Below are 12,500 nucleotides of genomic sequence, written 5' to 3'. Positions count from 1 at the left end.
TTGTGAAAATATTGTAATTTGCATTGCAGTGGTGGACAAAGTAATAAATATAGAGTTATTGAATTCATATTTCTTTAATTTGTCAGTACATGTATATAACTAACCATAGGAGATAAGCATTATATATGTGGGAGAGATTTCCATTAAGAGTATATGTTACTGTGATAATTTATGAAAGTATCAGGAGTGGAATTTGTGCAAAGACTAAAATACATTCCTGTTATGTCCTGAAACTAAAGATCATACTGGCTTTGTTGATTGAGAATAGCAATATTATAAACAATTCATCTTTAGTAGCAGTCCATTTTCGTTACAATAATTCCATTGCCTCCACTAGCCAATAAGGATATTTGCTGAAATGTATTCAAGCCCAAATACTGATAACTCTTATTGGACTGAAGGCAAAGACAACTAAACTAGAGTAACTCTTAATCCTCAATATTAAACATATAGCCATTAACGCAGAGTGTTGTATTGATTTGGAATCTGACGGTGATGACTTATTGTCTTGGTTGGATTCATGGTCATGTTGTGACTCCAAAACAGTGCACCCGTTTAGGGGAATCCTTTACCAAGTACAGATATAAAGTAAGAAGTAGATCCTTATGCGTGATGGATCTTCAGGAACATTCCTAACATGGAATATAATGGGCTTTACTGCCCTTGTTAAGTGTAATAAATGGTGGAACCCTTCCAGTATTTGTTTCTCTTTATCCTTGCATCTTTTCACGGCTGTTGTCTTCAAACACCGCATATCTGACCTCTAATTGCTTGACATAACTCCATGTTTACTCCAGACTCCCTTCTTATTTACATCCATTAGTTATGTTAGTATTGAATGTCATTGTCAGTCTTTGAATGCATGGCTGAACCTTCTCTGTTTTTCCTCTTCTTATATTGTGCTACATGGCCTTTGATGTCTAGCACATTTATTTGTTTCAAACATTATTTACATATTCACAAGCCTTGATAAAATGTCAGTCATTAAGGAAGTTAGTTACTATTAAACTATGGGCGAGAAAAAAAGGAAAGTATGAAGTGAAAATGATTCCTGAGCCCAAGAGAGCTAGTGTCTCAGAGTGAAGACATTGTAGACATGAATTTAGAACAGGAAGTGCAAGTGAAGACTATCCAGAGTTATTTCTTTTATTAAATATATAACAAATGTATTGGTTGAATAAGTTTGTCAACCAACATATGTGGAAAGTAAAAAATTTCACAAAAATATCTTTATAAAATGAATAAGTGAAAGGAGATTTCGCATACGTGATTAAAAATATGTATTTGCATCCCTGGTAGAGTATGTGCATTCATGTATCCTAATAATTTGTGTTCATTAAACATGGTTTGCAAAGGTTTAGTCTAAAAATCCAAATAGACCTATGAGTGCTTTCAGATACTGTGGTAGAGATAATACCAGTGTTCTAATGACATCTGGAAATTTGCTTTAGTGGTTATAAGTTTTAGAGTGAAATAGCATTTTTTTCTTAAACTTTACTGTCAAGCATCTTGGTACAGTTTTTTTAACAGGCTCACACAAGTCATAAATCAAGGTGTTCTCCCTCAGTGACAAAATATATGTTGTCATTAAGGATTGTGGTATAAAACCAGTTACCCTGCAATATTTATCCTTATTTAAATCGGAAAGAGCAAAGAGATTTTCCTCCTCATTTGCTGTGATAATGATGACTGTGATAACTTTGGTTGCTGATTTAGCAAATAATTTTTAATAATTACACAGTTGATAGCACTGAGAACTCACTTGTGTTAACTACAGCATAAGGAAATTACATTTCAAAGATGTAATAAACAGATAAGAGAATGATGAGTTGCTTGATGAATTGACCACATCCCTCTAACCTACCTCTATGCCCTACATGCAATGTCTTTCTCTCTGTCCCACATATCCTAATATCCTGTCCTCGCTTTACCGAAGCCCGTACCCTTACTTTTCCTCACATATCCCTTCTTCCCCGACCCCCCAACCTGTCAGACATCCTTACAGAATCCCCCACCTTTTTTATTGATAATTTATTCTCCTTCCTCAGATGCATAAATATCCTTCATTTGATCTAATCATCCATCGTCCTTAACCCTTCCTCTTCTCACCAATACCTATCCTACCCCCATCTACCCTCTCCTCCTACTCCTTTAAATACTATGCTATCATACAATAAATGACCGTCGAAACTTCACATTTTAATTGAAATAAAGAATTTTAAAAACCCTCCCTACACAATACAATACCATAGTGCTATATGACCTTTGATGTCTAGCACATTTATTTTCTTGTCATTATTACTTACTTACTTACTTGACGAATTGACTGTTTTATCATGCATCTTCTAGTTAAGGCCGCTGGCAGAAAGAAAATGAAACAAATCAATTTAAAGCAACCAAAGTAAGATTACTGTTATCTTGTGTACAGTTTTAAGAATAATGACATACTAACTGCTCAACTGTTTGAGCATATCCTTTGATTATTGTCCTCTCAACAGCTGAGTAGATGTGGTTAATATCAAGGAACATATAACCAGGTAGATCCACTTCCATTTAGCCTGTTGAAACCAAAAATGAAACTTTTTTTTCCCAAAGAGTATTCTGATGACAGTTAATGGTATGAAACCTTTCAATATCATTAATAAAGAGGGGAGTTTTGATTTTACTTCTGGTAATTATAACAATATCAAGTAATTTATTCAATTTTTTTTTTATCTACCTATATCTGATATCTCACAGGCCATTCTCATTGGCTAAGATGACATCATTATTCCTGTCCCCTTTTTTATGGTCACCGTATTTTCTGAGGATTTTTATTGAAAGGGATTTCGTAATAACAATGTGAATAAAATGAAAAAGAAACCAAGAGGAAAAAAAAAATCCATATTTGTAATGAACAAAGGTGATGAGCGGGGCTTATATCGGAAGCAACAAGGATTTTCGTTAAAATGGAGTGGGTCTACCTGTGCAAAGATAACTTGGTTGCTACCCTACATGCCCAAGCAAAGATAAGCTACAAAGACAACTGACACGAATTATATTATTATAAAATCATAGGCTTACTTACTTTTCTGGTTATAATTCCGAATGTTACTGAACCAAGGAATTTTGAGACCTTTTTTTTTTTTACAGCATTTGTATTAAAATTTATTGCCGCACAAACAAGGTATCTAATATTCATTTCAAGCAATCTTCTCAGCAATTTCGAAGGACTGATTCAGCATAGAAGAGCAACACTTGTAAAATGGCGGAAAAGCCTATCGCAGTATTCCTCTGCCATCTGTGAAGTGACAGATGCTGTGTTGTAAATGAGAACGTGGATAAAGCGACCGCGGAAGGTGTGGCAAAGATGCGTCCAAGCGCAAGGTATACCGTCAACGTTCACAGACCTTAGGACATGTAGCGCCTGCACATGCTCGCTACCTTCCGTCACCAATTTTGTCACGTCTCCCATGTTGGTTACAGCGAACTCGCATGAAAAGATGGTTTCGAAACTAGGTCTTTCCGGCATGAAGTATTTTGCTGCCTCATCTTGTAGCGCTGTCCCGGCTTCTATTTTCCGCTTCATATCCGCATGCAACAACCGGGCGTAGTCCCAGAATTTCCCACCAGTTTCGCGGGGCGTTGGGACAATCACTGCCAGTTGAGGCAGAATGTGGCACCCGAGATATTCGGACGCGTCGCCTTCCCAGTACCGGCGAGCATTCAAGATGTGGTCCCCGCGAATGCTGTACGTGTCCTGCCGAAGTCCTCCCTCCACCAGGAGGTCCACCAAGGCCACGTTCGCCAGCGCTGTGAAGGCCGAGTTCACGCTAACCTTTTCGGCACGACAACGTTTCACAAACTGGGCGGTGGTGGCGACGTCCACATCCCTTGCCAACAGCAAGCTCCTTCCTGCCTTGTCTCCCACACCTTGAAATGTCGACCTTATCAGAGAATGCGTTTCGTGGCGAGCATTGTAATCGTCCAGTGCCCCCTGCTTCACTTGAGGGTCAGCCTCCATCTTGGCTATTCGCTCTTCCAGGAGCCTCTTCGTCCTCTCGTCGGACACGAGGGTGCCCAGTTGTTCCTCATCCTTGACAGCTTTTCCGGCCAAGACGTCATTGAGGAGTTGCACGAAGAAGCCGCATATCCTCATGTTGGTGTTGCCATCGCTAATGCCATGATGGAAACCGAAGAACAGCGTGTATGCGTGAGGGAAGCGAGACTTGTCCAACCCCAGCTCGTCATCTGGGAGGGAGGAATGGGGTCTTGGCCAGAGCCGAGCACACCACAAAGGTCCCGTTCGAGTGTTATATTGGTGATGCTGTAGTTTGTCATGCATGTCCCTCATCGTGGTATCTGGAACTACCTGTTAGATATGATAATCGTACACACAGAATGTATACTGGTTGTCACAGTTCGAAATTCTACACTGATTCAATTCATTACAAGTATAAGAGGCTCTTCTCGCAACCAACAATTTGCAGTTACAAGTCAGAATAATAAGCCTATCATTAAATATATGCTTGTAAGTCATTCAGGTAAGGTAAATGAAAAACAAACAAATAAATAACATTCACACTGATAATAACAATCTACTTCAAATATGCTTTAACATGCAAGAAAAAGATAATATTTTCTTAATATTCACCTTTACTATTAATCAAATACTGGTGTTATAAGCAACGTAATATGGATTTATGATTTACCTGATAATCAATACGACTTATGCAATGAGAATGAATAGATGAAGACCGATACATACATTTCAGTAGGCCAATGCAGGCTTATCTAGTCCAGACATACGGACGGTTTGTTAAAATTGGCCCGACCCAATGAATTTCCATAAATACAGACATACATATACGCAGAAATAAATGAACATCTGTCTATATATCTGATAGATATACCTTTATCATTTTGCCCGGTTGATATGCATGTCTAGACTGACATATATGAATTTATTTAATTATTTATGCATGTCGAAGTATACGAATATTCTTTGGGTCGGGCCTCGCACAATTCTAACAAACCGGCCGATACAGGCAGTTCAAGGAACAATATCCTTCTAACCCTTGGCCACGAACCTCGAAGTCAACGATCTCCTTTGCCATCTCCCTGAGCCACGTGTCGCCGTCTCTCCGCCCATAACACGTGCGCAAGGGAGGAACCTTTCTGGAATTGGGTACGAGTCAGAATTCACGACCGAGCCACACACATGAATAAATATCATCTACACCTATATCTACACGGACTATATATATATTATAGTCCGAAACTGTTGTCTCACTTTCCTCAATAAATCTAGTTTGTGTATTGTGGGTTTTTTTTACCATATATGTATGTATTCAGTATGCGAGGTCGCCTCCCTGACCTCAGCCAAGAGGTCCCTCACCAATGGATGGGTCTGGCACAGGGATTCCAACACCACAAGCGTCCAAACTAACTGCTGGAGGGTCTACCTGATACAGTTGCTCAAAATACTCGTTCACGAACCGCAACATGACCTGAGATGATCTGTCCATCCACTGAGTGAACTGCAGTGTGTGTGTGCACATACATACATACACATACACACACACACACAAATATATATATATATATATATATATATATATATATATATATATATATATATATATATATATGTATGTATATACATATGTGGATGGGTGCTTCATGCTCAAGGTGATGTGAAGCCACTATTATTTTGTCCAAATACTAATCCCAGTCTCTAGAATAAAGCCTCGAAACACATTGCACTGGACACATCAACTGACGCCCAAGACGGGTTTAAAAGGACTTTGAGAACGGACTTTACCTGAAGAGATGCGAAAGAGCCCGGGTCACGCATTCCTCGGCCAGGGGCTCCCGGGCGGCGAGGGTCAGCTGGTAACAGAGGTTGAAAGAGTTAAAGTACCCTGTTGTTTCCCACAGCCACTCGCCTTCGCCTTCCATCTCGTCCTGTTGAGTGCGAGTGTCACTTCAAGACGATACTAGACACCCACCGTTGCGATAACCGATTTAAAACGCCCTGGCAATAATCTACAGATAACAAAGCATATCATGAACTTTTGTTCAGGAAATTATCAGTATATATGCCCCCAAAATCTTTTTAATCAACAGACGATGCTTTTATAAGTCTGGAAGAACTGTTCACACTTACCACGCATAGGCAGCCCCGACGGTCTAACCTAAGGAATCGCTTTAACGAGGTCGAGCAGGAAGATGACCTTGAGGGCGACGAGCGAGATACTGGAGTTGATGATTTCACGCGAGCTTTCTTGAGTGTCATCCTCGACGCTTACTTGAGCAATGTTATGTTATGACATTCTTAGCAACTATAATTTTCCGTTTTAGGAAGAAAATTTAAATGTGAAAGATGTGAAAATACAAAAGAGAGAAAAAGAAACAAGTAGGAACAAAATTTATTACTCTAAATCATAAAACTGACATCTAGATTATAAGATTCATTCTGCTCTTGACTTCGTGATCCCCGGGAGGAGATAATAGGGCGCAGAGGCACGGCCGGCTTATGGGTTTTGGGAAGCCCTTAGGAATGAGGGAGGCGAGGGTTGATGACCTTGAACCTCTGGTAAAGGTTCGCCTCCGGGAAACGAGCTGCCAACTCTTTCAGGCGACGGTGGAGGGGAGCAGCAAAGCGTTCCCGGGGATCGCTGGTCAGGGAGGCATAGGTAGAGGCGTCATCCAACAGGTCCTGGGCCTTCTGCAGGTAGGAAGCACGGTCGAGGACTACCACCGAGTTGCCTTTGTCAGAAGGCAAGGTGGTGACATCCTCCCTGCGCAGGCTGGGAAGGGCCTCACGGTAACGCCTGGGGATGGAAGGGTTGGGGTGAAGGAGGGACTCGAGGGCTGGAAGGAAGGACCCACGAAGGAGGGAGACATCAGGCAAGGAGTTCCTATGGGAAATGAAACGGTCGAAGGAAGAAATAATGTCAATACAGTAAGGGGGAGAGGGCGGAGAGCAAAAAGACCGAAGTCAAGTTGTTGGTGAAGGGTCAAGGACAGGGAGGATAAGTTGGTGACAGCGGCGGTAAGGGAGAAGCGAGACCAGGGACCAGGTTGGAGAGTTTCTGGGTGAGGGAGCGGACATGGGTGCTGGAGAGGAACCGGGAAGAATCGTGGGCCACGTCGGCTAAGAGCTGGAAGACGTGGCCGGGGAGTCGTTCCTTCAGGACGTCAGAACGAACCCTCAAGCGATAGTAGGCACGCTCGACGTCCCTCTTACCAGCGCGGATCCGTTCAAGGAGGAGAGAACGAGCATAATCAGGAAAAGGAGACCCTTCATCAGAGTGCTTCAGGAGATTGGAGATCGAGGAAGGGAGCACCTGGTCCTCGAGGCAGTCTCGGAGGAAACGAAGTTGATTCTTCCGTCGGCCGATGGCGATGACGGAAACCTCAAAAGCACGCAAGGCAAGAACCAAGTCGGGGAAGGAGGCAAACAGGAACGAGAGATTTCTTTTAACCGTGGGCTTCATGGTGAATGGAAAATCATACATACATACACATATATAATTTATATATGTGTGTATATATATACATATAAAATTACATATATATACACATAAATACATACACATCTATAATTTATATATATACATATATATAATTTTTATAAATACAGACACATATGTAATTTATATATATACCCACCCAATATAATTTACATATGTACATAAATATGTAACTCATATATCCATACCACTGATGTTAGAGTTGTTAAAGACGAACGTAAATTTCATTTGAGGGTAATTGTTCAGCAGCAGCGTTCTTAACTGTTTTCTCACATCAAAATTTAATCTTCCTATAAATGACAGTTTCACATAACTATGATCCCTTTTTGCAGTTGATGCAGTAGGAGGAATTGAGAATTTGTTATACAGAAAAGTCAGTTATTTTATCAAATAAATGCAGTGAGTACCCATTGCTTACAAAGAAGTTATATGGAAAGGGCATTTAATTGTGGAAAGGGGACCAACTACTGTACAGATTATAGGCTCTAGTGATGAGTGTTTTTTAGCAAATAAACATGAAATTATTTACGACTGTCTTAGTCTACTAATTCATTCTGACTCTTCAACGCCTGAGTGGTTAAACCATAACGGTAATATATATACATGTATATCATACATATATTCACGTGTAATTACTACCATTGCGACCTTCATCCATTTGAATAACCGAAGATAAAACTGTACAAGAAAACATCTCAAAATCTAAAATGGAAAATGTATCGAAAATACCGTTAAAAATAAAGTTAGGCAAACACCAATCGCACACGCGTATTCAAGTAATAACCGCCATCAGCTCTGTGAGAGTAATAAATCTAAAATAATCCTATATATTACACTAAATTTAGTTCATAATTAACATCTAAAAAGATTTTTTAAGATTAAATTTTACAATATAGTTGAAGATACCACTCCATTTTTTTCATGTATAAATTCATATCACTGATCTCAAGTGGTCAAAGAGCCTATCGCAGAACTTCTCTGCCATCTGCGAGGTGACAGATGCGGTGTTGTAGCTGAGGACGTGGATGAAGCGACCGCGGAAGGTGTGGCAAAGGTGACTGCAAGTGGAGGGAATGCCGTCCAAGTTCACAGATCTCAGGACATGGACCGCCTGCACATGCTCGCCACCTTCCGTCACCAACTTTGTCACGTCTCCCATGTTGGTTACGCCAAATTCGCATGAGAAGATGGTTTCCATTACTGTTTTCTCGGACATAAAGTGCCTCACTGCCTCATCTTGTAGCGCTGTCCCGGCTTCTATTTTCCGCTTCATATCCGCATGCAACAACCGGGCGTAGTCCCAGAATTTCCCACCAGTTTCGCGGGGCGTTGGGACAATCACTGCCAGTTGAGGCAGAATGTGGCACCCGAGATAATCGGACGCGTCGCCTTCCCAGTACCGGCGAGCATTCAAGATGTGGTCCCCGCGAATGCTGTACGTGTCCTGCTCAAGTCCTCCGTCCACCAGGAGGTCCACCAAGGCCACGTTTGCCAGCGCTGTGAAGGCCGAGTTGACGCTAACCTTTTCGGCACGACAACGTTTCACAAACTGGGCGGTGGTGGCGACGTCCACATCCCTTGCCAACAGCAAGCTCCTTCCTGCCTTGTCTCCCACACCTTGAAATGTCGACCTTATCAGAGAATGCGTTTCGTGGCGAGCATTGTAATCGTCCAGTGCCTCCTGCTTGACTTGAGGGTCAGCCTCCATCCTGGCTATTCGCTCTTCCAAGAGCCTCTTCGTCCTCTCGTCGGACACGAGGGTGCCCAGTTGTTCCTCATCCTTGACAGCTTTTCCGGCCAAGACGTCATTGAGGAGTTGCACGAAGAAGCCGCATATCCTCATGTTGGTGTTGCCATCGCTAATGCCATGATGGAAACCGAAGAACAGCGTGTATGCGTGAGGGAAGCGAGACTTGTCCAACCCCAGCTCGTCATCTGGGAGGGAGGAATGGGGTCTTGGCCAGAGCCGAGCACACCACAAAGGGCCGGTCCAGGTATTGTATTGGCGATGCTGTAGTTTGTCATGCATGTCCCTCATCGTGGTATCTGGAACTGTCTGTGGAAAATAATAACCATTAAGATAATGATTTAATTTCACACTTCAAAAACCTAGACTGGCTCATGGCATTACACATTGAAATAAGATTCTTGATAATTCTCACGACCAACAATTTAAAGACACAAAGCTGAACAAGAGGACTTTCTTAAACGCGTAACAATAGTGTACCATTTACAGAGACAATAAATATCTAACACAAAGGACTTTTTCCATCCAAGACATTGTCTGCGTCAGATTCTCACAATATAACATTTTCTTAACCCTAGCGCTAATGTTACAACATGCTAATCTAGATTCGATTTACCTAATAAGACAGGCTATAGGGAAGACCTTGCTGCACAAACATCTCAACAGACCAATGTAGGACGAGCCATAAGTGCTGAAATCCTACCTACAAGATGGAACTGTCGGTCCATTGGCACATACCTCGAAGTCAACGATCTCCTTTGCCATTTCCCTGAGCCACGTGTCGCCGTCTCTCCGCCCATAACACGTGCGCAAGGGAGGAACCTTTCTGAAATTGGCCGCAGGGATTCAGTCGGCAAGTTGGGGATTATCCTGTCTCCTTAACTTTTCTATTTATTTATTATTCATTGATCTTTCGCGGCCATCCGTTGAGTTCTATAAACATATATGGAATTCTGTGTGTTTCTCAACCACCAACGACCAAAGCACAGTAAAACAAAGTCAGAACTGACATCTTTTAATAATACGCGTCATGCAATAATGAACTTGCGGTTATACTTTTCAGTCACTAATTGTCTTTGCAGGTCTGTAAGCTTAAAGGCAGAACAAGTGGAACAAAATCTTCATATTCATATTACATTACATATATAAAGAGAGGGAGGGTGAGGGAGGGAGAGAGGGAGAGGGAGTGAGAGAGGGAGAGGGAGAGGGAGTGAGAGAGGGAGAGGGAGAGGGAGTGAGAGAGGGGGAGGGAGTGAGAGTGGGAGAGAGGGAGAGAGGGAGAGGGAGTGAGAAAGGGAGGGAGGGAGAGAGGGAGAGAGGGAGAGAGGGAGGGAGGGAGGGAGGGAGAGAGAGAGAGAGAGAGAGAGAGAGAGAGAGAGAGAGAGAGAGAGAGAGAGAGAGAGAGAGAGAGAGAGAGAGAGAGAGAGAGAGAGAGAGAGAGAGAGGGGGGAGAGGCAGGAAGGAGGAGGGAGAGAGAGGGAGAAAGGAGGAGGGAGAGGGATACGGACAGGAAGAGGGAGAGGGAAAGGGAGAGGAAGAAAGATATAGAGGGGGAGGGAGAGATAGTGAAACAGAATTAGTACGTAGGTAAGTAAGACAAAGCGGGGGAGTGAAGTGAGAATGCGTGAAAGTGAGAGACAGAGTGAAAGCGAGAGTGAGAGATTAATTTAATAAGGAAGTGACTACGTGTAAGGCAGAAAAGCCTTGGTGTTCTGTGCATGTGTGGTGAAACAAACAAGGTGGGGGCAGTCTCGACACGAGGTGATACCGCGTTTGGATAGGGAGGTTAGAGACAGAGACTGAGAAAGGGACAGAGACAAAGACAGAGAAAGGGACAGAGACTGAGAAAGAGACAGAGACTGAGAAAGAGACAGACAGAGAAAGAGACAGACAGAGAAAGGGAGAGAGACAGAGACAAAGACAGAGACTGAGAAAGAGAAAGAGACTGAGAAAGAGACAGACAGAGAAAGGGAGAGAGACAGAGACTGAGAAAGAGACAGAGACTGAGACTGAGAAAGAGACAGAGACAGAGAAAGAGAAAGAGACTGGGAAAGGGACAGAGACTGAGAAAGAGACAGAAACTGAGAAAGAAACAGAGACAGAGACTGAGAAAGAGACTGAGAAAGAGACAGATGGAGAAAGAGACAGACAGAAAAAGAGACAGACAGAAAGAGAAAGAGACTGAGAAAGAGACAGAGACTGAGGAAGAGAAAGAGACAGAGACAAAGATAGAGAAAGAGACAGAGACTGAGACTGAGAAAGAGAAAGAGACAGAGGCTGAGAAAGAGAAAGAGACAGAGACAAAGACAAAGACAGAGAAAGAGACAGAGACAAAGACACGGAAAGAGACAAGAGACTGAGAAAGAGACTGAGAAAGGGACAGGGACAGAGAAAGAGACAGAGACAAAGACTGAGACTGAGAAAGAGAAAGAGACAGACTGAGAAAGAGACAGAGACAAAGACAGAGACAAAAACAGAGAAAGAGACAGAGACAAAGACAGAGAAAGAGACAGAGACAGAGACTGAGACTGGGAAAGAGATAGAGACAGAGAATGAGAAAGGGATAGAGACAAAAACAGAGAGAGACAGAGAATAAGAAAGAGAAAGGGACAGAAACTGAGAAAGAGAAAGAGAAAGAGACTGAGAAAGGGACAGGGATAATGAAAGAGACAGACTGAGAAAGAGAAAGAGACAGAGAAAGAGACAGAGACAAAGAAAGAGACATAGATAAAGAAAGAGACTGAGAAAGAGAAAGAGACAGACTGAGAAAGAGACAGACTAAGAGACAGAGACTGAGAAAGAGACATAGACCGAGACAGACAGACTAAGAGACAGAGACTGAGAAAGAGAAAGAGAAAGAGAAAAAGAGAGAGAGAAAGAGACAGAGACAGAGACTGAGAAAGAAAGACAGACAGAGAAAGAGAAAGGGTAATTTTCTATATTACGTCCGCCGCTCCGATATCGACGATTTTGGTATCGTTGGATTCCTCTCACTCTATACAATGCAAATATGTAGGTTTTATTGCGCGAAAACCCCCCGGGGGGTTAGTGACAAACTTGGCCCCGATAGCGGGGGCGACGATGTCGGAGCGGCGGAAGTAATATAAAATTACCCTAATAATATTACCCCACAGTGAAATAATCACGGTTATTCACATGACTTTCCATTGCAGGGGGCTGCGCCCCCTGTGACCACCCCCCCTGGGGAGGGCTGCCGCCCCCCAACCCCCGCCGAG

General features: G+C 42.6%; 2 protein-coding genes across 2 annotated transcripts in view; both read right to left on the bottom strand.

Moving 5' to 3' along the window:
• Positions 1–55: 55 nt before the first annotated feature.
• LOC113813368 (uncharacterized) lies at positions 56–6,012 on the bottom strand. Its single transcript, XM_027365342.2, has 3 exons — positions 5,804–6,012; positions 5,070–5,157; positions 56–4,351 (listed from the first exon to the last, which is right to left on the bottom strand). Exons 1-3 carry the CDS (start codon positions 5,938–5,940, stop codon positions 3,218–3,220), a joined length of 1,359 nt encoding a protein of 452 aa, XP_027221143.2. The 5' UTR covers positions 5,941–6,012; the 3' UTR covers positions 56–3,217.
• A 1,698-nt stretch (positions 6,013–7,710) lies between these two features.
• The window catches only part of LOC113813357 (uncharacterized), a 6,020-nt gene continuing 1,230 nt past the window's right edge, over positions 7,711–12,500 (bottom strand). Inside the window, exons 2-3 of the mRNA XM_027365331.2 lie at positions 10,003–10,090; positions 7,711–9,573 (exon numbers count right to left, since the gene is read on the bottom strand). Of these exons, the coding sequence (XP_027221132.2) occupies positions 8,449–9,573; positions 10,003–10,090 (1,213 nt within the window). The 3' untranslated portion in view covers positions 7,711–8,448. The remainder of the gene's footprint in view (positions 9,574–10,002; positions 10,091–12,500) is intronic.

Source organism: Penaeus vannamei, chromosome 14 (assembly GCF_042767895.1).
Source record: "Penaeus vannamei isolate JL-2024 chromosome 14, ASM4276789v1, whole genome shotgun sequence".
Lineage (NCBI taxonomy): Eukaryota > Metazoa > Arthropoda > Malacostraca > Decapoda > Penaeidae > Penaeus > Penaeus vannamei.
The sequence above is the reverse complement of the archived record's forward strand: the minus strand, read 5'-3'. Positions and strand labels throughout refer to the sequence as shown.

Coding starts and splice junctions, on each gene's coding strand:
- LOC113813368 (XM_027365342.2), bottom strand. CDS start 5,940: ATGGAAGGCGAAGGCGAGTGGCTGTGGGAAACAACAGGGTACTTTAAC. Junction 5,158..5,803: donor GCTCTTTCGCATCTCTTCAG/GTAAAGTCCGTT, acceptor ACCCAATTCCAG/AAAGGTTCCTCCCTTGCGCA. Junction 4,352..5,069: donor AGGAGATCGTTGACTTCGAG/GTTCGTGGCCAA, acceptor CATATCTAACAG/GTAGTTCCAGATACCACGAT.